The sequence below is a fragment of the Heteronotia binoei genome, chromosome 21 (assembly GCF_032191835.1).
Source record: "Heteronotia binoei isolate CCM8104 ecotype False Entrance Well chromosome 21, APGP_CSIRO_Hbin_v1, whole genome shotgun sequence".
Classification (NCBI taxonomy): domain Eukaryota; kingdom Metazoa; phylum Chordata; class Lepidosauria; order Squamata; family Gekkonidae; genus Heteronotia; species Heteronotia binoei.
This window is the reverse complement of record NC_083243.1, coordinates 207,897-230,974: the sequence shown is the minus strand read 5'-3', so window position 1 is coordinate 230,974 and position 23,078 is coordinate 207,897. Positions and strand designations below refer to the sequence as shown.

The window sequence follows — 23,078 nt, the reverse complement described above, 5'->3', positions numbered from 1 at the left end:
CTACACCAAACTGGCTCTCCAGAGCTACACCAGAGGATGATTATAATATGATGGAAAGATGGTACAATCAGTTGTAGGACCTCCTCTCTTGTCACCTCAATTTGACTCAGGTCTTTCAACACCCCTTCAAAAATTAGTGGTTCTGGAGCGGGCAAACACTTCTCATCTTCCACAGTGAAGACAGAGGCAAAAAATGTATTCAGCTTCTCAGCCATTTCCCTGTCCTCCTTCAGTAATCCTTTTACCCCTTGGTCATCCAAGGGCCCCACTGCCTCCCTGGCTGGTTTCCTGCTTCTAATATATTTGAAGAAATTTTTATTGTTGGTCTTTATGTTTTTTTCAATATGCTCTTCATAGTCCCTTTTTGCCTGCCTGATCACAGTCTTGCATTTGATTTGCCACAGCCTGTGTTCCCTTTTATTAATCTCACTTGGACTAACTTTCCACTGCTTAAAGGAATCCTTCTTACCTTTTATAGCTTCCATTACTTTGTTTGTTAACCATGCAGGCCTTTTCTTATACCTGTTTGTGCCTTTTCTAACTTGTGGTATATATTTTATCTGAGCTTCTAGGACTGTAGTTTTAAATAGCCTCCAAGCTTCCCCAAGGGTTTTGACTGCATTTACCTTTCCTTTCACTTTCCTCTTCATATGCCTCCTCATCTCAGAGAATTTGCCTCTTTTAAAGTTAAATGTGGCTGTGCTTGACTTTTGGGCAACTCCCTATTTATACAAATGGTGAAATTAATAACATTATGGTCACTGCTCCCAAGCGGTGGAATCACTTGTTACATCTCTCACCAGGTCTTGGGCATTACTTAAGACCAAATCCAGGATCGCCCCACCCCTGGTAGGTTCTGAGACCATCTGCTCCATAGCACAGTCATTGAGAGCATCAAGAAACTCAATCTCTTTCTCTCGACCTGAACACATATTGACCCAATCAATCTGCGGGTAGTTAAAATCACCTATTAGGACACAAATCACCTATTATGACAGCTCTGTGAGAGCTATGGGTGACCCAAGGCCATTCCAGCAGCTACAAGTGGAGGAGTGGGGAATCAAACCTGGTTCTCCCAGATAAGAGTCTGCGCACTTAACCACTACACCAAACTTAGTGAAACAGAATGCTGGACTAGATGAACCACTGGTCAAATCCTGCAGGGCTCGTCTTATATTCTTACTTAGTTCTTATGGTGGTTCTGCATGGCATTCCATCTGTCCTCTGAATGTGTCCCAGCCGTGGCCACATCCTGCACCTAGAAATACATTTTCCTCCTCATTCTTTCTGATGCTCTTTTGGATAATCTACAAGTGGAAATGGCCAAACTGATGCTGATATTCTCCACCAGGGTTCTGGATATATATATATTCCTGTGGATATTCTTGTGTTGATATTCTTATTTTGAGCGCCGTGACGGAGCTTTTCATATCCAGAAATAACAGTGTTGGCACATTTAGCGATTATCCTGATTATAATAATTTTGATAGTTATAATTGTTTCAGGTTATTACTCTGACAACTAATTTTGATCATCCAGAAATAAGAGTTGCCAAACTGATGTTGGCACCGTGTGGGCTGTCCTGATGATGGGCTGCTTTGATGGCTGGAATTGTGTTGCTGAATTGGGGCCAAACCCAGCAAGCGGGTGGGAGGGCCACAGTAGGCTCTCCAAGACACTTCCCACTGGCAATTCGCAGCCCTGGCAGAGGCGGGGGGGGGGGCGGGGAGTGTAACCCTTTCCTTCCAGGCCATTCCCTCTCCCTTGAAGCTGCCATCTGCCCACTGGGGAAACGGGTCTTCCCTTGGCTGTTCCCTGTGGCAGAAGGGAAACCGAGGGTGCTATTAACCCCTTCCCTCCATAGTCAGAGCCAGGAGAAGGCTCTGGTGGACATGTTTGCCCCACCCAACCCTGTCTCTGTACCAGATGCTCACCAGGGCATGCCCTGACCCTCAATGCATGGGAGTGGATGTGTGGAGGGTTCTTCTGTGTGTGTGTGTGTGTGTCTGTGTGTGTGTGTGTGTGCGCACAGGGCCTTCAAAAGACAGCTAATGGCATGGGGCAGAGAGGGATGCTGCAAGCCTATCTCCTCCCCTTCTTTCCAGGAGCATCATCTTGACTTCTCTGCTTCCCCCCCCTCCCTCCTGAACTCCAGGCTCCCCTCCCCGCCCCCACTGCTAGCCAGCAAAGACCTGCCAGCCTGCAGGCTCACGTGTCACAGAACTCGTTGGAGAGACACCAGCATGGCATCGAGTGTGAGCAATGCATAATTGACGAGTAATTAAAGCAACATTATTTGATCCTGGAGACGCTAAATTTTATTCCAACTTCAAGGCCGTGGATTTTATGAATAATAAATGGCTGGCTGTTGCTGCCTCTCTCGTTAGGCGTGATAGACTGACCGCTGCAAGGACAGGGCCTTAATTGTCGGCCATGTTGGGCAAAGGCCAGGGCGGGCGAGGGCGGGGAGGCAAGGGGCCTCAGCTGAGTCCAGAAGAAGAATCTCCCAAAGCACAACTCAGCCACTTGCTCCTTGGGAAAGGCCCTCCATTCTCTGTTAGATCTGGAACGGCAAGCGATCTGGGAGCCTGGGGCCGAGCGAGGGAGGAAAGAGCCTTGTCTTGTGTGGCCTTCCAGTTCTTCACATGCAGGGAAGAGCCTTTCAGCCCCGGCAATGCCTTGGAAGTGGTGCTGGTCACATGAGTAGAATCCACGCCAGAAGAAAAACCTTCCTCAACATCCTTCCTCCCTGAAGCTGAATCAAGACAGAGCTGCAGCATTGCTGGTCAGTGGCAATGCCCACTAGGGACAGAGAAGTCAGCCCATCTTCCATGGGGATGCCCACTCAAAAGGAGGCACTTATTGGGGGAACTGGAATGTTATGCTTCCAAGAAGAGCCCTGCCAGATCAGGCCAGTGAGGGTCCATCTAGTCCAGCCTCCTGTCTCACACATGGCCAAACAGGTCCTCTGTAGAGCCAGCAGCAGGGCAGAGAGGTTGAGGCCTTCCCCTGAGAAGAACATCGCAAGAGCCCTGCTGGATCAGACCAGTGAGGGTCTATCTAGTCCAGCCTTCTGACTCACACAGTGGCCAACCAGTTCCACTGGAGACCCAACAACAGGGCAGAGGACAAGGCCTTCCCATGAGAAGAACCTCAGAAGATGATGGTCAGGAAGAATGAGACAGCAATGAAGATCCTGTTAATTGAGGGGGAGGTGTTTGTGGGTTTCCTGCATTGTGCCAGGGGGTTGGACTCAATGACCCTGGAGGTCCCTTCCAACTCTATGATTCTATGAAAGTGCACTTACACAGGAGCTTATTTGCATCATCTTTGACAGTTGTGTCTTGCTTTACCTCAGACTTCCCCTAAATTCTCACAAGAAACTCTCCTGTCTGGAGGCCCTTTTCTTTGCATGCGGAGGGAGCTGCTGCCTGACCCAAACGCACTGGCTTCCTCTTCACTTCTTGCACCAGTTCCATGATGCCAGACTCTCCCGTTAGCGTGCCCTGTTCACCTGCCTTGGCCACACACTCCAGGAGCCCCTTCCTGACCACTTGGAGCCTGATGAAGAACAAGAGATGAGAGGCTCCGTCAAACAGTCTATATGTTTCAAAAACAGCCATTTATGATCATGGTCACTGAGGAGAGCTGGATGCCCAAAAGGACTTACTTTCTCCAATAGAAAAATAAAAGGCAGCCGAACTCTGAGGGCCTCCACACTCCATTCAGGGGCCACCATTACCTGGCCCTGACCAACGGAAGAACAAAAGACGTCACATGATCTCACACCTGTTTGGAATGTCCTGCCTCTGGGGACAGGCTAGGGCAGTCCAAGGGCTAGAGAGTCATTCCTTCCTTCCTCTCAGGACAAGATCAGAACTGAGAGGGACAGACTTGAAAGGGAAGTTTCTTAAATTCACAGGACATCAGAATTTGGGGGGCTTTTAGCCAGGGAGCCCATAGTGATGAACAAAGGGACTCCATCTTGACCATGTCTGGAGAAACAAGACAAGGAGAAGTTCCAACTCTCAGAAGGAAGGGAACGAAGAAATTGTAAATGCTGCAACTTCAAGAATTAATAGCCTATCTGAATTAAACTTCATTTAGTATAAATATACAGTTTAGAGGATTGCACATTTTTACTTTTTTCTTTATATCCTTGCTCAGCCTAATCCTTGTACAGACCACAAGCCCTCATTTTATTTTTGTTTATTAAATTTTCTTATATTTTGAATGCTTGAAGCTTGAGCTCTGTAAACGCCCCACATCTATTTGGCCATGCTACTAAAAGGATAGTCAAGGGAAGGGGCAGCAGTGGAATCTTTCATTCCTTGACTGCAATCACTTGGAAGTGCGAATGTGCCATTGATCAGCCCTGGGCTAGCTAGTATGAGTGAAATGGGAGATGGGAAGAAGAAGAAGAAGAACAGGAAGAGGTGGTGGTGGAGGAGGAGGAGATTAGATTTATACCCCACCCTTTGCTCAGAGTCTCCTAGTGGTTTACAATCTTCTTTCCCTTCCCCTCTCCATATGTCAAGAATTGTGTCTTGCCATGATTGCATCCCTTCTGTACTCATATAATTCTCCTCTGATTCTGCCATGTTATCATGTCTGGAGTATTTTTATGCTTTGCTTGGATTCTGCCCTCCACTCTCCCCTCCCCTCCCACCTGCAAATTGGTCCGGAGGAAAGGACCACGAAGGATTCTTTTCAAGAGAAAAGGCTGCCATTTGTTCAGGCCAGGGTGTGTGTGGGGGTGGGGGTAGACTGAAGGTGTCTGTCATTGAATATTAAGCCCACCAGAATTTAGATGCCTGAGGCCTGTGTAATTAACAGTCTTTTGTAATCTATAAAAGTGTGACCTGTTCAGCACAGGTCAGTTGTAGCAAGACTTGTCTTTGCTGTTGACATGCTGATCATTTGAATAAAACCTAATTTGATTTGCATCAAAGAGGTGGACTTAAAGACTGCTGCAAAGAACTTGACAACACACTGTGAGGTAGGTGGGACTTAGAAAATTCTCCAAGAACTTGTGGCTGACCCAAGGTCAGCTGCATGTGGAGGAGGAGTGGGGAATCAAACCTGGTTCTCCCAGATAAGAGTCGGCACAATTAACCACTACACCAAACTGGCTCTCAAACTGGGCCAAATTCTTCACATGCAGAATGCTACTTGTACAAACCAATCTAGCAGGAGATTTTCTTTCAGATTTGTTGGTAGCAGTGGTTAGTACTCTAAGAAAAGTGGATACTCCCTGGGAGTAAGGCAAAGGGGTTTCCTTACTACTCAAAGAAGTGACCACGAGGACAAGATTGACAGCCCTCTTCAATAGGGAACCGTGTTTGCAGCATGCAGATGCCAAGGGTGGCACGAGCAGCCCCCACCCTGGCTAGCCTCCCCACCCCCACCCCATCCCTCCCAGACATGTGCCGGGAGACAGAGCCCTTGTCCACCACAGAAGCCACCTTTGTAGCAGATGCAAAAGGCATACGGGTTGTTTATTTATCCTATGGCACAAAAGGCACAAAGGGCTGTCATCCCCACAAGCCTGGCTGCAGCAGAGCTGACTTTATGTGGGCAGGCCCTGGCAAGGCCCCCCTCCACGCCAGCCCTCCTGCTGGCTCCCCCATGGCCTCAGGCCCATGTCTGCAGGTGCTGAGAGGGAGCGTGGACAGAACATATGAACCTCTGAAGCTACCTTCTGCTGAATCAGACCCCCCTGGGTCCATCAAAGTCAGTCTTGTCTACTCAGACTGGCAGCGGCTCTTTCTCCAGGGTCTCAAGCTGAGGTTTTTCACACCTTCTTGCCTGGACCCTTTCTAGTTGGAGATGCCAGTGGGGATTGAACCTGGGACCTTCTGCTTACCAAGCAGATGCTCTGCCACTAAGCCTGCCAGACCTGGTGCCCTGAGTAGCTGTGCTGGTCCCCCACATGGTTGGGCCCCCCCTCTCTGCTGCAGGGCAGGGAGGAAGCTGAGGGGACGCTGCAGACAGCAGCAAAGACTCCCCCCCCCCCCAAGCCTTTCCCAGAACTGGCTGGGAATGAAAAAGTGAGCCTCATTGCAGGGAAAAGGTTGCCCTTGACTTGGGCGCAGTGAAGAGAGTTGTGTCGTCTGCAGTGCCTCATCCCGACACCAGGAGCAGCGGATGGGAAATCAATTCCTCTCCACCAACACTTGTTCCATCATCTAGAGAGTGTGTTGGGGGGGGGGCAGGCCTTTAATGAGCTCAGTGTGAGCAGCCACTGCTGATTGTAGAGAGTGCCTCGCCAGCGCAAGGAGGCCTCGGCCCTGCTGATACAGGGGAAGAAAGCCTTTCCGCCTCCGCAGCAGATCGCTTGCCAGGGCATCCCCACCCCACTTGCCTGCCAGAGAAAGTATTCCTCCCCCCCCTTCCCCCATCCATTCCCATCCCAAATGCAGAATATTCTCTCCTGGGGAGGAGCAGATGCTGCCCTGTGGTCGGAGGCCTCCTCCTCACTGCATTCCGGACTGGAGCTTCCACTCCACAATCCTCCCTCCTGTCTCAGCATCCCCTTCCCACCCCGCCCCCCAGCTTTGGCACCCCCGGTGGAGTCGAATGCTTTGCAGGAGGATCCAGTGACCTGGCAAATGAGGAGTGAATCGCAAGGAGCCTCGTATGGCCCGACAGAGGCACTGAGGGCAGGCAGGCAGTTGTGTGCAGCACTGTGGACAGAGGCACTGTGTGGAGCAGATGAAGAGCGGGGGGGGGGGCGGAGGGGGGAATGGGGAGAGGCTGATGTGGAAACTGGGCTCCCGGGAGGAGGGACTCTAATGCTGCTGCTGCTGCACAAAGAGGTGAGAGTGGAAGAAGAGTGGAAGAACAGAAGTCCTTCTTCACCAAAAGGGTGATTAACACGTGGAATTCACTGCCCCAGGAGGTGGTGGCAGCTGCAAGCATAGCCAGCTTCAAGAGGAGACTAGATAAGCATATGGAGCAGAGGCCCATCATGGGCTATTAGCCACAGCATAATGATGGAACTCTCTGTCTGAGGCAGTAATGTTCTGTATTTTGGGTGCTTGGGGGGGCACAGTGGGAGGGCTTCTAGTGTCCTGGCCCCACTGGTGGACCTCCTGATGGTACCTGGGTTTTTTGGCCACTGTGTGACACAGAGTGTTGGACTGGATGGGCCATCATCCTGATCCAACATGGCTTCTCTTATGTCTGAGGCAGTGATACTCTGTCTTCTTGGTGCTTGGGGGGCAACAGTGGGAGGGCTTCTGGAATTCTGGCCCTGCTGGTGGACCTCCTGATGGCACCTGGTTTTTTTGGCCACTGTGTGACGCAGAGTGTTGGACTGGATGGGCCATTGGTATGATCCAACATGACTTCTTTTATGTTCTTATGTCTGTATTTTTGGTGCTTGGCAGGGGTGGGGGGGGACAGTGGGAGGGCTTCTAGTGTCCTGGCCCCACTGATGGACCTCCTGGTGGCACCTGGGTTTCTTGGCCACTGTGTGACCCAGAGTGTTGGACTGGATGGGCCAGTGGCCTGATCCAACATGGCTTCTCTTATGTTCTTAAGTGGACAGAGAGAACTTTCCCTCCCTCCCTCCCTCCCTCCCCCCAAATGCTAGAGCTCAGAGGCACCAAAGAAGGCTGATGGGCAGGAGGTTTATGATGGTGAAAAGGAAACACTTCTTAATTCAGTGAGTTATTAAGATGTGAAATTTGGTGCTAGAGGCTGCAGCAATGGCCACAGGCATAGATGGCTTAAGAAGGGGCTCAGACATGTTCATGAAGGAGTGGCCCATCGGCGGCTACTAGCCATGGAGACTTACGGGAGCCTCCATCTGCAGAGGCAGCAGATCTCCTGATCCTGGTGCTGGGGAATGGCAGCAGGGGAAGCCTCAGCCTCTGTGTCCTGCATGGCTGGTCCTCAAGGGCGACCGGTTGGCCCCTGTGGAAAAGAGGATGCTCAGCTTGATGGAGCGCTGTCCTGACCCAGCAGGGCCCTTTTTATGTCCTTATGCTGGAGACCTGCTTCAAAGAACCTGATGGGGGATGTCTCCGTCTTCGCTAATGCTGCCTGGGTATGCGGTTTTGACAATCAACCCTGCCCTGGAAGCTGGGGGAGGGGCAGTGACCTTCCTGTTTGAGATCTTCTCCTTTCACAGATTCCCCGTTCAAGATACAGCTGGCACTCATTGTCTGGTTCTTGTGGTGGCTCCAAAAATTGGTTCTTATGGTGGACTCAAGAGAGAAATTGAGCTTTCTGCTCATTCCCAGGTCCCCTGGCCCCTTGCTGGACAGGAAATGGCAGAGATCATTTTGGCCCCAGTGGTGGCTGGAGGCACCCAGAGTGACTGTTGTGGGTGATGCCAGCATCCATGCCCATGACACATTGCTCAGGCTAGCTTTGGCTGACTGTGGAGCTGAAGGAGGAGGGTTGGCAGTTGTTGGCAGAAAACGTGCACTGCTATGGAACTCATGAGAAGACCTATGAAGTGGTGGTGAAGGCAGAAAAGAAATCTTACTTCCCGGCCAACATTGCATTGGCTCCTTCATGCCCGGCTCAGTCATCTGAAGTATTTCAGCATCACTTGACTTCTGAGCCTTTAAATTCCCAGCATCTTAATTGTTATGCTTTAAAATCCCAGCAGACGCTCTGATGATGGTCAGGAAGTGCTTCCTAATGTTGAGCTGGAAACTCTTTTGATTTAATTTCAAAAGAGTTTCCGGCTCAACATTAGGAAGAACTTCCTGACTATTAGAGCGGTTCTTCAGTGGAACAGGCTTCCTCCATGGGAGGTGGTGGGCTCTCCTTCCTTGGAGGTTTTTAAAGAGAGGCTAGGTGGCCATCTGACAGCAATGTGGATCCTGTGAACTTAGGGGAAGTACTTGTGAATCCTTGCATCGTGCATGGGGTTGGACTAGATGGCACTGGGGGGTCCCTTCCAACTCTATGATTCTATAATTCCATCTGTTAAATAAGACAAGCAGAGGTCAATTATATCAAGATAAGGTGCTAAGCTACAGGAGGAAGCTGATTCCATACAGATCTCCTTCCCCAGCAAGGCAACTATTAAGTTCTTTGCAGGATACGAGGGTGCAGAGTGAATTTTGGGAGGCTGGGGGGAGGCAGGGCAAATACGAGGCAGGGCATCAATTAAGATATTCCTTAATCTCACATGACCTGGCAGTGGAGGGGAGTGAGCTGCAGGGGTCCCACAAGCCTAGATTTTGGGCCTGTCACCACAGATGAGTCCTTTGCTTCTGAGCATTCTTAGACTAGACGTGCTTCTCAGGAGTCAGGCTCCAGCAAGCCACACGCCAGCCCCGCCCCTCCGGAGAGCTCTTGCATGTGTGTGTGTTTCATCGCAGACCAAACTGCCCATGGCCGCCATCCCAAAATGCTTCCTTTCTATGCTGCTGTTGCGTTTGTTTCTGCCTTCCCTGCAGGGGGCGGGGGTGGAGCTCACTTGCAGGGATTCACTTCCCTGCCACCTTCAGATTGGTTCAGGGATGCTGCGGAACAGAGTTTCTTTGGGAAAGTAGCAGAGGACACCGGCCTGACCTCCTTTGTATCTACCTCAAGGAAGAAAGCACAGGCTGCCCTCCTGAATATTTACACAGTTGCACAAATAGGAGCAGCGCTCTTTGGTGACATTTAGCCGGCTGCTGGGTTTCTCCATAAATGCTTTGGTGGCCTGAACAAATGGCAGCCTTTTCTCTTGGAAAGAATCCCTCATGGCCCTTTCCTCCGGACCAGTTGGCAGGTGGGAGGGGAGGGCAGAATTTGGAAGAGCTGAGCGCTGGAGCTGAACACCACGGGAAGCCCCTCGTGCTTTGATGAGGCTTCCCCAGCAGTAGTTCAAGGCTGCTGAATTAATGGCTTCTTGCCAAAAAAGCCTAAAATTAAAAAGTGGATTTTAATTAAAGATTTTCAATTATGCACAAGGCCTCTGAATCAGAGTCAAGATTAGCTGCCCCTGGGAGCTCGTGTCAGTCTGCTCAGCGACGTCTCTGGCTGTGCTCAGGACACAGATCTTCAGGCTGCATCACCGAACGCTGGGCTGGGGGAGGCAGAAGAAGAAGAAGAATTGCAGATTTATACCCTGCCCTTCTCTCTGAATCAGAGTCTCAGATTAGCTCACAATCTCCTTTATCTTCCTCCCCCACAACAGACATCCTGGGAGGTGGGTGGGCCTGAGAGGGCTCTCACAGCAGCTGCCCTTTCAAGGACAGCTCTGAGAGAGCTTTGACTGACCCAAGGCCATTTCAGCCGCTGCAAGGGGAGGAGTGGGGAATCAAATCTGGTTCTCCCAGATAAGAGTCCGTGCACTTCACCACTACACCAAACTGGCTCTCAAAGGCAGGAGGATAGAAACAAGATGGGGGTGTAAACGGGGGGCGGGGGGGTAATCTGGAGGAATTTGTATTCATTCATTCATTCGTTCATGTATTTATGTTGTACAGAGGGCACCTTTCCTACTGCGATCCAAGGCAGATGACACAATGGAAGCCAACAGAGTCAGTAGGATGAAGAGATGTCTAATAAACAATGTAACAGGACAAGGATTGTAGAAATCTGACACAAGGCATAAGAATTAAACATAATGCGTTGAACAGTGTAAGAAATAGCAGCGACAGCAAGATAAAAACATATAGCAACATGTATGAGTAGTCTAATCCACAGGTCTGCTGAAATGTCTTGCTGACACATCCTGTGAAAAAGCAGCCCGTTCCTTTACAGAGATGCCCTCTTGGTGGGAGTGATGCCCAGATGTGTGGGAGCCTTCCTGACCTCCTTAAGCAGACCGTTCCCTTGGATGGGGGCCAAGAATGTGCCTGCCAGGATACTTGTGGGCCTTGCCCATTTCCAAGGTCTTCTTCATCAGTTGAAGGCCCCGTTCAGAGAAGCGACTGTCATGGCAGGCCCTGGAGGAGAGCTGGCTCTCCTGGTAGGAGGGTCAGAGGCCATGACGGGCTTTGTAGGCGATGACCAGAGCCTTGAACTGAAGCTGGTAGCTCATCTGAGGAGTGAGAATGTGTTCAAGGCAAGCAGGCTTTGAAAGGCTGATTTGTATTTCTTGGTTCTTTCAAATGTACCAGTGCAGAAAAGGAAAGCCGTAGGGTGCATCTGTTGACATCCAATCGCATTTCCGTGGCAAGGGCAAAACCCATACAGACATCTTCAGCACCCTGGAGACGGACAGCTCCAAGAGAGGGTGCAAGAAGCCGGGGACTCTCTGGCAGATGTTGCTCTTGTTGGAAACAGAATCCACACCCTGAGCAGCTGAATGGAGCTCCAGAGTTCTGTCATGCAGGCTTTCTCTTGCCAGCCACCTCCCAAACCAGGAGAAAAGGGCGGGGGCAGGAAGGGGGGCAGAGCTGCCTTGAAAGGAGAGTGCTAATTCAGGCGAGCAGAGCCTCCACCAGCCCATTCCAGCTGTCTGCCTGGCCCTGATGAGCAGCCTCTTCCCTGCTTTCCAGTGTTTTTATGCCTTCATAACTCAAAACACCCTTTCATTTGGAAGATAAAACTGTACAGACTATTAGTTTATAATGTAGATCACAGCTTTGGGCAGCAGAAGGGAGTGAAAGTCAGAACGCCAGGAGCATTTGCATACAGAGTGGTTGTGGCTTCTCAAGGATATCCGGGACTTCTTTTTCTGGCTAGTTTAGCATGTAAAGTATTGTCTTTTAAGCAGAAAGGCCTCTTGCCACCTCGGAAGGCAGGGAAGTGGCAGGCAGTGCAGAGGGAGGGGAAGCGCTCGGGCCTTGGCCTCATGGCTGACAGCAGCACACCCAGTCGGTGCTCAGGGCCCCAATCCCAGGACTGCCAGGGGCCACGGAGAGCTCAGAGCCACCTCTCGAGAAGTGGCCCAGGAAGTCCCACTTTCTCTGCAGCTAGTTTTAAAATTGCCCTCCTGCCAGTTCTAGCCCATTAAAACTGAAGATGGAATAAAAAATGAATGCTGCTTTCACCAGGTAGCTCTTCTTTGCCGCATAGCAAGCGAGTGCTGTCAGGCTTGTCTGTCTGCACAGAGACTCCCTCCCCCCCTCACCAAGGAGGAGTCAAAAAGCCGCTTCTCTCCCTCTCCTCTCCTCTCCTCTCCTCTCCTCTCCTCTCCTCTCCTCTCCTCTCCTCTCCTCTCCTCTCCTCTCCTCTCCTCTCCTCTCCTCTCCTCTCCTCTCCTCTCCTCTCCTCCGTGAACTCAAGGAGGCTGTGAGGCTTCCCCTGAAGGCTTCTAGGGCAGAAGGCAGATTGGAACCAGAGCCTCCCAGAACTACCCCACCTACACCTCACTGATAACACTCCCAGCTCGCTCCACAGGAGCAACGAAACCTTCCAACATACTGGAGCTTTCAGGTGGGGTTCTCCTGTCTGCAGAAACTTGCATCATTTGGGAGCGACAGTTGCAATCACGCAGCTATGCCACCATTTCCAAACAGGACTGTGCAGCTACATTGGATGTTATGGGCTTAAATCCTGATCCAAAACTTCTGAAAACAATTAGGGACACAAGAACATCAGAAGAGCCCTGCTGGGTCAGACCAGGGAGGGTCCATCTAGTCCAGCCTCCTGTCTCACACAGTGGCCAGCCAGTTCCTCTGGAGGGCCAACAACAGGGCAGAGAGACTGAGGCCTTCCTCTGAGAAGAACATCAGAAGTGCCCTGCTGGGTCAGAACAGTGAGGGTCCATCTAGTCCGGCATCCTGCCTCACATAGTGGCAAGCCAGTTCCTCTGGAGGGCCAACAAAAGGGCAGAGAGGCCGAGGCCTTCCCCTGACAAGAACATCAGAAGAGCCTTGCTGGGTCAGTCCAGGGAGGGTCCACCTAGTCCAGCCTCCTGTCTCACACAGTGGCCAGCCAGCTCCTCTGGAAGGCCAACAACAGGGCATGGAGGCGAAGGCCTTCCCCTGAGAAGAACATCAGAAGAGCCATGCTGTTTTAGTCCAGCGAGGGTCCATCTAGTCCAGTCTCCTGCCGTACACAGTGGCCAGCCAGTTCCTTTGGAGGGCCAACAACAGGGCAGAGAGGCCTAGGCCTTCCTCTGAGAAGAACAACAGAAGAGCCCTGCTGGGTCAGACCAGGGAGGGTCCATCTAGTCCAGCCTCCTGTCTCACACAGTAGCCAGCCAGCTCCTCTGGAGGGCCAAGAACAGGGCAGAGAGGCTGAGGCCTTCCCCTGAGAGGAACCTCAGAAGAGCCCTGCTGGATCAGACCAGGGAGGGCCCATCTAGTCCAACCTCCTGCCTCACACAGTGATACTAGTTCCTCTGGAGGGCCAACAACAGGGCAGAGAGACCGAGGCCTTCCCCTGAGAGGAACCTCAGAAGAGCCCTGCTGGATCAGACCAGGGAGGGTCCATCTAGTCCAGCCTCCTGCCTCACACAGTGATACCAGTTCCTCTGGAGGGCCAACAACAGGGCAGAGAGACCGAGGCCTTCCCCTGAGAGGAACCTCAGAAGAGCCCTGCTGGATCAGACCAGGGAGGGCCCATCTAGTCCAGCCTCCTGCCTCACACAGTGATACCAGTTCCTCTGGAGGGCCAACAACAGGGCAGAGAGACCGAGGCCTTCCCCTGAGAGGAACCTCAGAAGAGCCCTGCTGGATCAGACCAGGGAGGGCCCATCTAGTCCAGCCTCCTGCCTCACACAGTGATACCAGTTCCTCTGGAGGGCCAACAACAGAGCAGATAGGCCGAAGCCTTCCCATAATTTTGCATCCTGGCTCCAGCATTCAGAGGTTTAGTGTGGAATTTCCCCTCAGTCACCAGGGCTCGTAGCCACTGACAGACTTTCCTCCATGAATCTGTCTGATCCCTTTTTAAAGCTGTTTATGCTTGTGGCCATCACCACATCCTCTGGTAGCAAATTCCACATTTTAATTCCAAGATCTGTTCTGTTTTCTGCTTATCAATGAAGCTTCCCCTCAACCGCACATCTCTGTGGAGGAGCATGGAGGCAGGTGAGGAGGCCTCAGCTTCCCCGCCCCCCCCCTTCTCCACTACTCATCCGTGGTGATAGAAATGCTGGTCAGATGTGGAGGGAGGCCCTGAGCACTGAAAACTTTGTTTTGTTCCAGTGGAAGGTTTCCTCTCCCCAATGAGACTCAGCAGTAATTACATTAGAAAGCTGCTCTCTGCTTGCCTTGTAACAGGGACAATATTTTTAAAAGATTTATTATTGCCAAGCTCTTCCATTTCCACTGAAGCAGGAAAACTTTAGCGTCCCACACTGATTAGGAAAGGGGCTTGTGCTGTGAGTTGGAGCACGTCCTTTCCCTCCCTGTGCCAGAGAATCGCCTCCAGCAGCTGCTGTCTTGGCTTAGAAGAGGGGTGAGAGGAGAGAGCACCTCCTCAAGAACCTTCGGGGGTTAGCCAGGAGGGCATCTGAGCCACAAGGAGCTCTTCCCAATTCACTCACCCCTAGATGCGGGGGGGGGGGGGGATGCTTCTGAATGGGAAGGGAGAGCGTGAGCAAGGGGGGTCCAATTGCATGGATCCAAACTGCCCAAGGGAAACTCCAAACGAGCCTTTTTAAACTGGAAGCAGGGGTGGAACACTTCTAGGGCCTCAAATGCTGCTTTGCCGAGATATAATTGTTTCCAGGCACTTCTCAGTTGATGGAGGCAGCAACAGCACTTGACTTGTGCTCTTGATTGCCTCCTGGGGAGAGGAGCCCTCCACCCGCACCCTCTCTGGCAACAAGCCCCGGGAAGCAGATGTGAAGGAGGAGGGATTCCAGGGAGAGACGCCAGGCAGGAGGCAGGCCCAGGAAATCCCTTCCCCAGCAGCTGGTCCCCAGTCGATTCCCTCCTACCTCCAGCCAACAGCATCTCAAGCGTCAGGATCTGGGCGAGATCTCTCTTTGCCTGAGAGCTTAGAAGGGTGCTGAGTCCCTGAGAGTTCTCAAAGGGATCGCCAGTGAAATTGTCCAACAGAAGCATTCAGCTGTTGGGTCAAGCTGGCCTCCTTCCTTCCCTCCCTCCCTCCCTCCCAGTAGATTCAAAGGAAGCTCATCTAACACTCATTTTGAAAAAGCAACCCAGAAAAGTTAAGGTCCATTAGACTAACTTCTTTCCCAGAGAAATGGATGGAAACAGCATCTTTGAAGGCAGGTGGGCTGCTGCATCGCCTCATCACCTGGCTGCCCCCCCACCCTTCGAGGCCAGCCTCTTGCCCACCAGGTGTGTGTGTGTTGCGGGGGGGGGGAGGTCAGGCAGTACTGCTGCTGGCTGGGGGGGAGCCTTGGCTCTTATCACATCCCCCCCATTAGATATGCCCACCCACCCGCAGGGTCTTCACTGGGAAGGTCACAGTGGCAGCCTGGATGAGCACAAAAATGGTCCCAGAGACACAGGGGCCAAGCAGAGCAGGACTCTGAATCAGCCAATAAGGGCTGGCAAAAATGCACACACACAAAACCTTCTCTGTAGTCTCTGGGTATATTTCAGCTCCACAAATATATCTGGGTTTTGGGTGAGGGACAGTGGCTCAGTGGCAGAGCATCTGCTTGGTAAGCAGAAGGTCCCATGTTCAATCCCCAGCATCTCCAACTAAAAAGGGTCCAGGCAAATAGGCATGAAAAACCTCAGCTTGAGACCCTGGAGAGCCGCTGCCAGTCTGAGAAGACAATACTGACTCTGAGGGACCCAGGGGGGTTTGATTCAGTAGAAAGCAGCTTCATATGTTCATATGCTCAGGGGAGGGATGGTGGCTGAGTGGTAGAGCATCTGCTTGGGAAGCAGAAGGTCCCAGGTTCAATCCCTGGCATCTCCAACTCAAAAGGGCCCAGGCAAGTAGGTGTGAAAAACCTCAGCTGGAGACCCTGGAGAGCTGCTGCCAGTCTGAGGAGACAAGACTGACTTTTAGGGACCAAAGAGGGTCTGATTCAGTAGAAGGCAGCTTCATATGTTCATATGTCAGTGTAGCGGGAAAAACCCTATTTATACGTTACCAATTTCAGCTGACGCAATCACAGAGACCGGAGACAAGATCAGGAAACAGTTTCTTTATTTAACGTGCACGGGCCCTCTGCACACGGGCGCCAGACTCCCAAGAGAGACTGGGCCCGTGTGCAGAGGGCCCCGTGCACGTTAAATAAAGAAACTGTTTCCTGATCTTGTCTCCGGTCTCTGTGATTGCGTCAGCTGAAATTGGTAACGTATAAATAGGGTTTTTCCCGCTACATAATTTGGCGAGCCAGCCAGGAGGGGCATTTAGCCCCTTCTATTAGCCCGGCCAACCAGGGCTGGTGGCAGGGGGGATCAGAGCAGCGGTAAGGAGCTCCCAGCCCCTTTTTTGGGCTGACCGTCCCTCTGTCTACCCTGTCCCTGCCTAGGGTTCAGTCGTGGCCTAAATTAAACTAGGAGAACGAGGCAAACAGGAACCAGCTTCACGCCTTGGGCATGAGGTAGTGGCAGATTTAGGCCCTTGTGCCCAACGTGATAGATTTCCTCTACGTGACATAATTTGAGATTTGTAGTGAATCCCTCCATATGAGATTGTCTTAAGTCTCGGAGGAAGGCGTGCCTGGCCAACACGCAGCAGCATCCAAGGACCTGTGGAACAGGGAAGGGCAGTGTCCCTTCTGACTGCAGTATTCCAACGATTGACTGCATGTGTAAATTGGTATTAGAAAAAAGGGGAAAAGTATATTTGAGGAAGTGGTTTGTCCGGACTGTGTGAAGTGTGTGTGGTGTGTGAACGAGACGATATCTGATATCGAAGCAAACGGGACGCACAAGTACTCCGTTTCCGGCCCGGGCGACCGCGGCCGGCGAGGAAAGTGCGGAAGCGAGTTGCCTAGGCTCCTATATGTGGTTACCCTCCCCTGCTTGTGTGTGTTAGTTGTCTTGTCTGTTTGAGGAAGTGGAATGGGAAATTGGGAAAGCGCCAGACCCACAAGAGAGGTAGCTCTCTTCGCCAGTATTAATTGACGTGACATTGGCCAGAGGCCAAGACCAATTTCTCACCCGCCCCTTCCGCATTTGTGTCCAAAATACTTGGCTTGTTTGAGTAACCAGGAGAAAGTCACAATCTGGGGGACGCCCCTGGTTGTATGATTGCCTCCCTGACTGGTCTGAGTGACAGGAAAGCCTGGAGCCCTCCTGGAAGGTTCCAGAAGATGGTTAGTCCTTGGGTTGATATCCCTGGCGCATTAGCCCGCCACTGGCAGCATACTTTGTGTCCCCATTATCGAGTCCAGTTGTGGACTGGGACCTGTCAGACCACTACGGCCTGGCTGATTGAGCGTAACACCAAGAATCCCAGCGGTAGTTGGAACAACCACTGGGCACGGTGGTACTTTCTCAGGCAAGAAGCAGGAGATTGCATTCATGCCTGGGAAATCAAAAGGCGAACTGCCCGCCCCGAGACTACTCGCAGAGCAGAAGACTGGGCCCGTTTGTTGGCCCAGGACCCATTAGCTCTGGAGGAGTTTCGCTTGCAAAGTTGCCAACAGCGCTTTGACAGAAACGGTCCACCCAATCCCTCATCCAACCCCCTTCCAGAACTTGCCTGGTGGATTAATGCTTTGGATCGAGGGTGGGACCCCCTTTGATACAAAGACGATAATTGAAAACTACCTTGGTGAGTAAATGGCATAAGTCCCTAGGCCCACATCCCAGGGGCACTGATTCTCTGTTGGTGCGTCCCAAGACACCATAGGCACAATATTGGCTTGTGGAAAGGGGAGCATGGGGAGGCAACTGTATGGTTGCTGAAGGGTTCAATTAGATGGCCGCCTGGATGCTTGAGACTAAACCTGGCACGAGGGTGCTTCCTGAGAGAATTGGGGGGGGGGCCCTATTTGCTTGGAGGATTAAAGGCCAAACGGCCACCCCTGAAAGATTAGAGGTTGAATTGCCTCTCCAGCTTGGGCCGCCACTGAGGATCTGACAAAGATATGTCGACCCTCTTTGGAAGCCTTCCAATTGGCAAAGAGTTAGAATCAGAGTCACGTTTCAGATTGTTTAGAAGTTTATATTGCCTTGCTGTGTGAAATATATCTGCGATGTTGCGTAACTGTGGCCTCGCTGAGAGAAAAACGGGAAGTGCAGAATGTGGTTAAGTTAGTAAGACTGCAAAAGGGAAGCACATGTGTTTTACTCCGGGAGATTTCTGGAGACAGCCCCAAAGATGCTGTTTTATTAAGGCAGAAAAGCTGCGGGTTGGCTTGTGCTGTGACTATGACTGTAATACTGATACCGTGTAGGGGAAAAGCACCTAGGAGAACTAATTATGTCCCACTTATGGGTAGGGTGTTTGTGGTTTGGATGATTCTGTTAATGTGTTATTTTGAATGATGTATGGCTACAAGATACCCTATTCTTGAACTAGCATTTCAGTTTCAGGACAAGGCAAATTTAGTTAAGACACCCCCGGGAATTAAGTATTGAGGTATTGAGCAGTGTTTGTTGCTGCCCCTGGCAGGGAGCTGGGTTTAAGCCCAATGCAAAGCCCCCAGTCTTTTTGCCACCTAGACTCGTTTAGACTTCACCCTTGCCCCTTTAGTGGCTAAAAATTGAAGAATTCCAGATCTATGGGCCCTCCCTAGAGAGAAGTACTCCAGAAGCAAGTCCTCTGCCTCTGGTCAGCTTACCTTTCAGAGGAAGTCCCCATCAGCTATGTGGAAACCCCCTCAGCCATCTGACGCCATCGGATGTCCTTTCCCCACTTCCGAGCCATGACCAAGCTCATAAGTGAAGTGATTTGAGCCTGGTTGTTGAAAACGGAGTATGCGTCCTGAGATCAAGGCTGCTCTGCATTTCATCACCTTCCACCTGTATAACAAGCTCCCCCGGAGACGGGTTGACCAGTTTGGAAAAGAGCTAGGACAGCTGCTACAGAAGAAATATGAGGGCCACTGGTACCCAGAGAAGCCTTTGCAGGGTTCAGGCTATCGTTGTGTGCACCTTGGGAAGATAATAGATCCTATAGTGCAACTGGCAGCCAACAGAAGTGGACTGACTGTGGAGGATGTGCAGGACAGTATCCCTGCAGAGTTGACTGTGTGGATTGACCCATTTGAAGTTTCCTACCAATTTGGGGAAGAAGGGCCAATCGAGACTGTGTACCTGAAGGACAGTAGGGGTTGCAGCATAGCAGACAAGAGAAGCAGAAGTGGGCTCAACCCTGAAGCCCAGGCGTTTGTCCCCACTAGAAGTCAGAATACCGTTTTGTCCAGCCCTCCACCTCCATCTTTTGGCCAGTCTCTTAGTCCGACCTTTACCGCCGTGACTTTTGCAGCTACCAGGTTTGGCTCCACTAAAGTGAAGAAAAGCCACAGAAAGTTGAGTTGGGGCATTGTTCACCCAGCAAAATAAGAGGTTGGGAAGCAAGAGCTCGCCTAAGTGAGGCAGGCTGCCAGGACACTTATTTGGACAGGCTTTCACTTTTTACCTTTTTCTAAGGCGTCAACGGCCTGGGAGAATGGCGGAGAAAGTGTCACCAGCCCCTCCACCGGGAGTCGTGCAAGAACCCCAGGCTGAGGTCTGCTCTGATGGGAATCATGAGCCAGCAGAAGATGGTTCCCAGACAGCAATCCCTCGTAGGGGCCGACCCAAGAAGGCAAGGGCTCCAACCAAGAACGAGTCCAAGAAGAAGAAGCATGCTGTGAGAGCCTTCAGCAATTACAAAGGTGGGGTCCTGCAGCTTGGAACGAGGTCTCAGACCTAAAGACTGTAGCCGAAATTGCACCAGAGAAAGATGGCCATGAAAGCACCGAGGGCCCGGAAGAAGCAGCTGGCCTGGTCCCAGAACAAGATGTGCACCCGCAGGAGCCTCTTCAGGTGAAAGAAGAGACCCTCCTGAAGGAAGAGAGCCCAGAAGGAAGCCTGGAAGAAAATCCCAGTTGCTGAATTTCGTGTGCAGCCGCAAAGGGGGGACCCTCTGAAGTGACTTTGAAGTGATTTTGATTTATTTGAGTTTTGATGTTTGCAGCCATTCTCTTCCTTTGCTGAAGCAACAGCTCTGTGTAGAAGATTTGTTCGTCTATGAAGCAAATGTTCGAGTAGCCCAAGAAGAAGAAGGTAGGATAATCCCTGGGAAAGTTGAGGGATCATGATGTGTCACAAGCTAGTTTTGGCCTGACACATTGCCTAGTGCCTTGTTTATACTGAAATGCTTAGCAGAAGTAAAATAGGCCTAAAAGATTCAAATTCTCTAGGTTCTGTCTATGAGAAGCCTTTAGGGAAAGCGAATAAAGGAAGTGGCATATGTTATGATAGAAAATAGGCTTGCCTTGAGCCTTGTATTGTTTTTTGACTATGCAATTTAATCAGAGTTTTCTAGATAGGCTTTTCAGATGCCGTTCGCCCCCGAATCTGGTTGTTTGAAGGCCAACTTCTGAGTACCACTTACCGGAAATAGTGGAGCTCACAGGCAGCCCCCTCTGGACCCTTGCCTACCGGCACGGCTGGGTTCACAGGGTTCATCCCCTCTGAGCTCCACCTACCGGCAACGGTGGAGTGCACAGGGAAGAAGATCCCGTCGTCACAGCAGAAGAACTGAAGATTCTGTATTTTGAAGTATTGTATTGTTTGATGTAGGGTCTAAGTCCTCTGTTGCACCCTACGCAGGCATAGTCTTCATAGTGCTATTTACCTATGCATTAGAAGGGCATGTGCTCGATGGCTCACTTAACACTGGCAGGGCAACACCGTGAAGATATCATAGCCCATGAAGTTCTAAATTTAGGGTACCCCATCCAACCGTTGGGGCCAGCAGACTAAAGGACGGGAAAGGTCCTGGGGTACTGGAATTTTAGATGTTTTACGCTCTGTGTTCCCAGGGTGAGGAGTCTATGATTTGCAGATCTATACAAGAAACCTGTCCCGAATCTTACAAGAAGGCCTTGAGAAACAGCCTCATCTCTGTTTACACTGCAGAAAGAGGTTGATAGCATAGCTAATGTTGTGCTCCAGAACCGAAGAGTGTTAAATCAGTTACTTTCCGAACAAGGCGGGACATGTGCTTATCTGGGAGAAGTATGTTGCTTCTATGTTAATGAATCAGGTAAAATCCTCAGTGGAGTTAAGACCTTACGAGGACTGGTGAAAGAAGCACAAGGAGCAGATACAGCTTTTAACTCAGGAGCTGGCTTGTTCAAATGGCTCACCAGCTGGCTCCCTGATTTTGCCTGGCTGAAAGAAGGTTTTATTGCTTTCCTTATATTCATTTTGGTGTGTATTATTGTGTATGGTTGTATTGGGTGTGTGCCCTCGATAGCTTCGCGCAAAGCTCAGAATGCCTACCCCATATATAGGACCCCACCCCGCAGAGAACCAATATATGAAGAGATGAAAGCTGTTAGATCGCAATGCATTTAGGATCAGGGAAACTGTGAAATCTCAAGTTCCCCTGAAAGGGGGGAGATGTGGTAGGACCCCCAGATTGATAGCTTCAATAATCTATAATCAACGTGTGAGCAGAAATGCAGGCTTAATAAAGGCAGACACAAGAGGCTTGTATTAGCAATGAAAAGCAGAGCTTTCAGAAAAGAGGAACTAGCTCCTCTATGCCTTAGCTTAGCTGCAGAGAACATAGTTGCACAAGGTAACCGCAAAAGTACAAGCTGACCGCAGAAGCAGGAGTCAGAGTTGTTTACCAGAAGGGAAAGGAGCTGGAAAGCCCCTAAGAATATGTACCCAGTATTCTCCCCCTGCACCCCACATAGGGAGAAACCAGATAAGACCAGAAAGGCCGGATGCCCTGACCACAGTGACCTCGAGTAACACCCAGTAACAGTACTAACAAGACCGAGTCCCCTTCCGAGTCCCCTTTCCTATGACTAAATATGGGCAGAGAACACCTACTAGGAGGGTGTCACGAGGGACAAGAGAAACGGGTATCGGGCCTAGATGGGGGCCTAGATGGGGAATGATGATGTATGTATTATATGAAAAGAGGAAGTATGTTTGAGGCTCTGAAGGCCTATAAAAGCTGTGATTTTTCTATGCTTGTTGCCCAGTCTCTCTTGGGAGTCTGGCGCCCGTGTGCAGAGGGCCCGTGCACGTTAAATAAAGAAGCTGTTTCCTGATCTTGTCTCCGGTCTCTGTGATTGCGTCAGCTGAATTGGTAACGTATAAATAGGGTTTTTCCCGCTACATCAGGAGAAGAAAAAAAATCCCCCCAAAGCCCTTGCCAGCCAAGGGAGGCTGCCCAGCAGAGCCCCAGTGAAGCCTGGGGGGGGGGAGTTCTCCCTGAAGGATCAGCTCCTGGGGGGGGGGCTCTGCAGGGCAGTCCAGTTGGAAGAGACCACCCCAAAGAGCCCCACCTCACAACCATTTTTAGCAGCTTTTTTTCCAGTTTGGATCTATTTGGACCCCTTAAAAATTGGGATTTCTGGGAAAACCCAGATCTGAATACTTCAGTGGTATTGGGATCCAGGCTGGGGGGGGGGGGGGGGGGCGTTCCTAAATTTTTTTCAGATCCAATAGACCCAACCCCAAAAACACTGAGAGGGGGAAAATGCACCCCCCTCCTTACGATGGGAGGGGGGGCTCAAGTGAGGCAGAAGCTGGGTTTGGAAGGTCAGGAGGCAGAAGTGAGATTCTGAGAGGGAGCCGAACACATGTGTGAATTCAAGACTGGAAGTGATATCCTATTTTAGCTTCCTTGCAGCAGAGGGCTGCGTTCAGACGTTTTAAAACCACCACACAAGATGGGTTTTCTGAGGCACAAGATGCCGCTTCCACATCCCCTGCGCAAGTGTTTGGGGTGACCTTTGCTGTGTGTTTTCCCTCTGTTCCTGCTCACTTTGGGCAAACAAGCTGTCTCGTGCCACTCTCTTCATTGCAGCTGCCGGTTCAGGCTGGGGGGGGGGGGGTGGACTTCTATACAAGCCCAGATGCTCTCCTCTCACACCTTCCTTGGTGTATTCTTGCTGGGATGAATGGGTGGGGAACGGGAAGGGGATGGAAACTTTCTGCGGGGGGAGGGGGCTACTCCCCAGCAATGCTCCCTCTACACTGAGTGAATGTGAACTAGCACACCGGTTTTTAGCCTCAGGCTCACACATTTTTTTCTTAGCTTAGTCTACTTTGTGAGCTCCTGGCATTAAAGCTGAGCTTGAGCATTTGGGCTACTGCATAAATGGCTGAGCC

At 51.0% G+C, this 23,078-nt stretch overlaps 1 protein-coding gene across 1 annotated transcript; it reads left to right on the top strand.

Annotated features, from left to right (window-relative positions):
• The first annotated feature begins 18,710 nt into the window (after positions 1-18,710).
• Positions 18,711-19,298, top strand: LOC132588898 (protein Tob2-like). The gene has a single exon (XM_060261359.1). It carries the CDS (start codon positions 18,711-18,713, stop codon positions 19,296-19,298), a length of 588 nt encoding a protein of 195 aa, XP_060117342.1.
• The last annotated feature ends 3,780 nt before the right edge of the window (positions 19,299-23,078 follow it).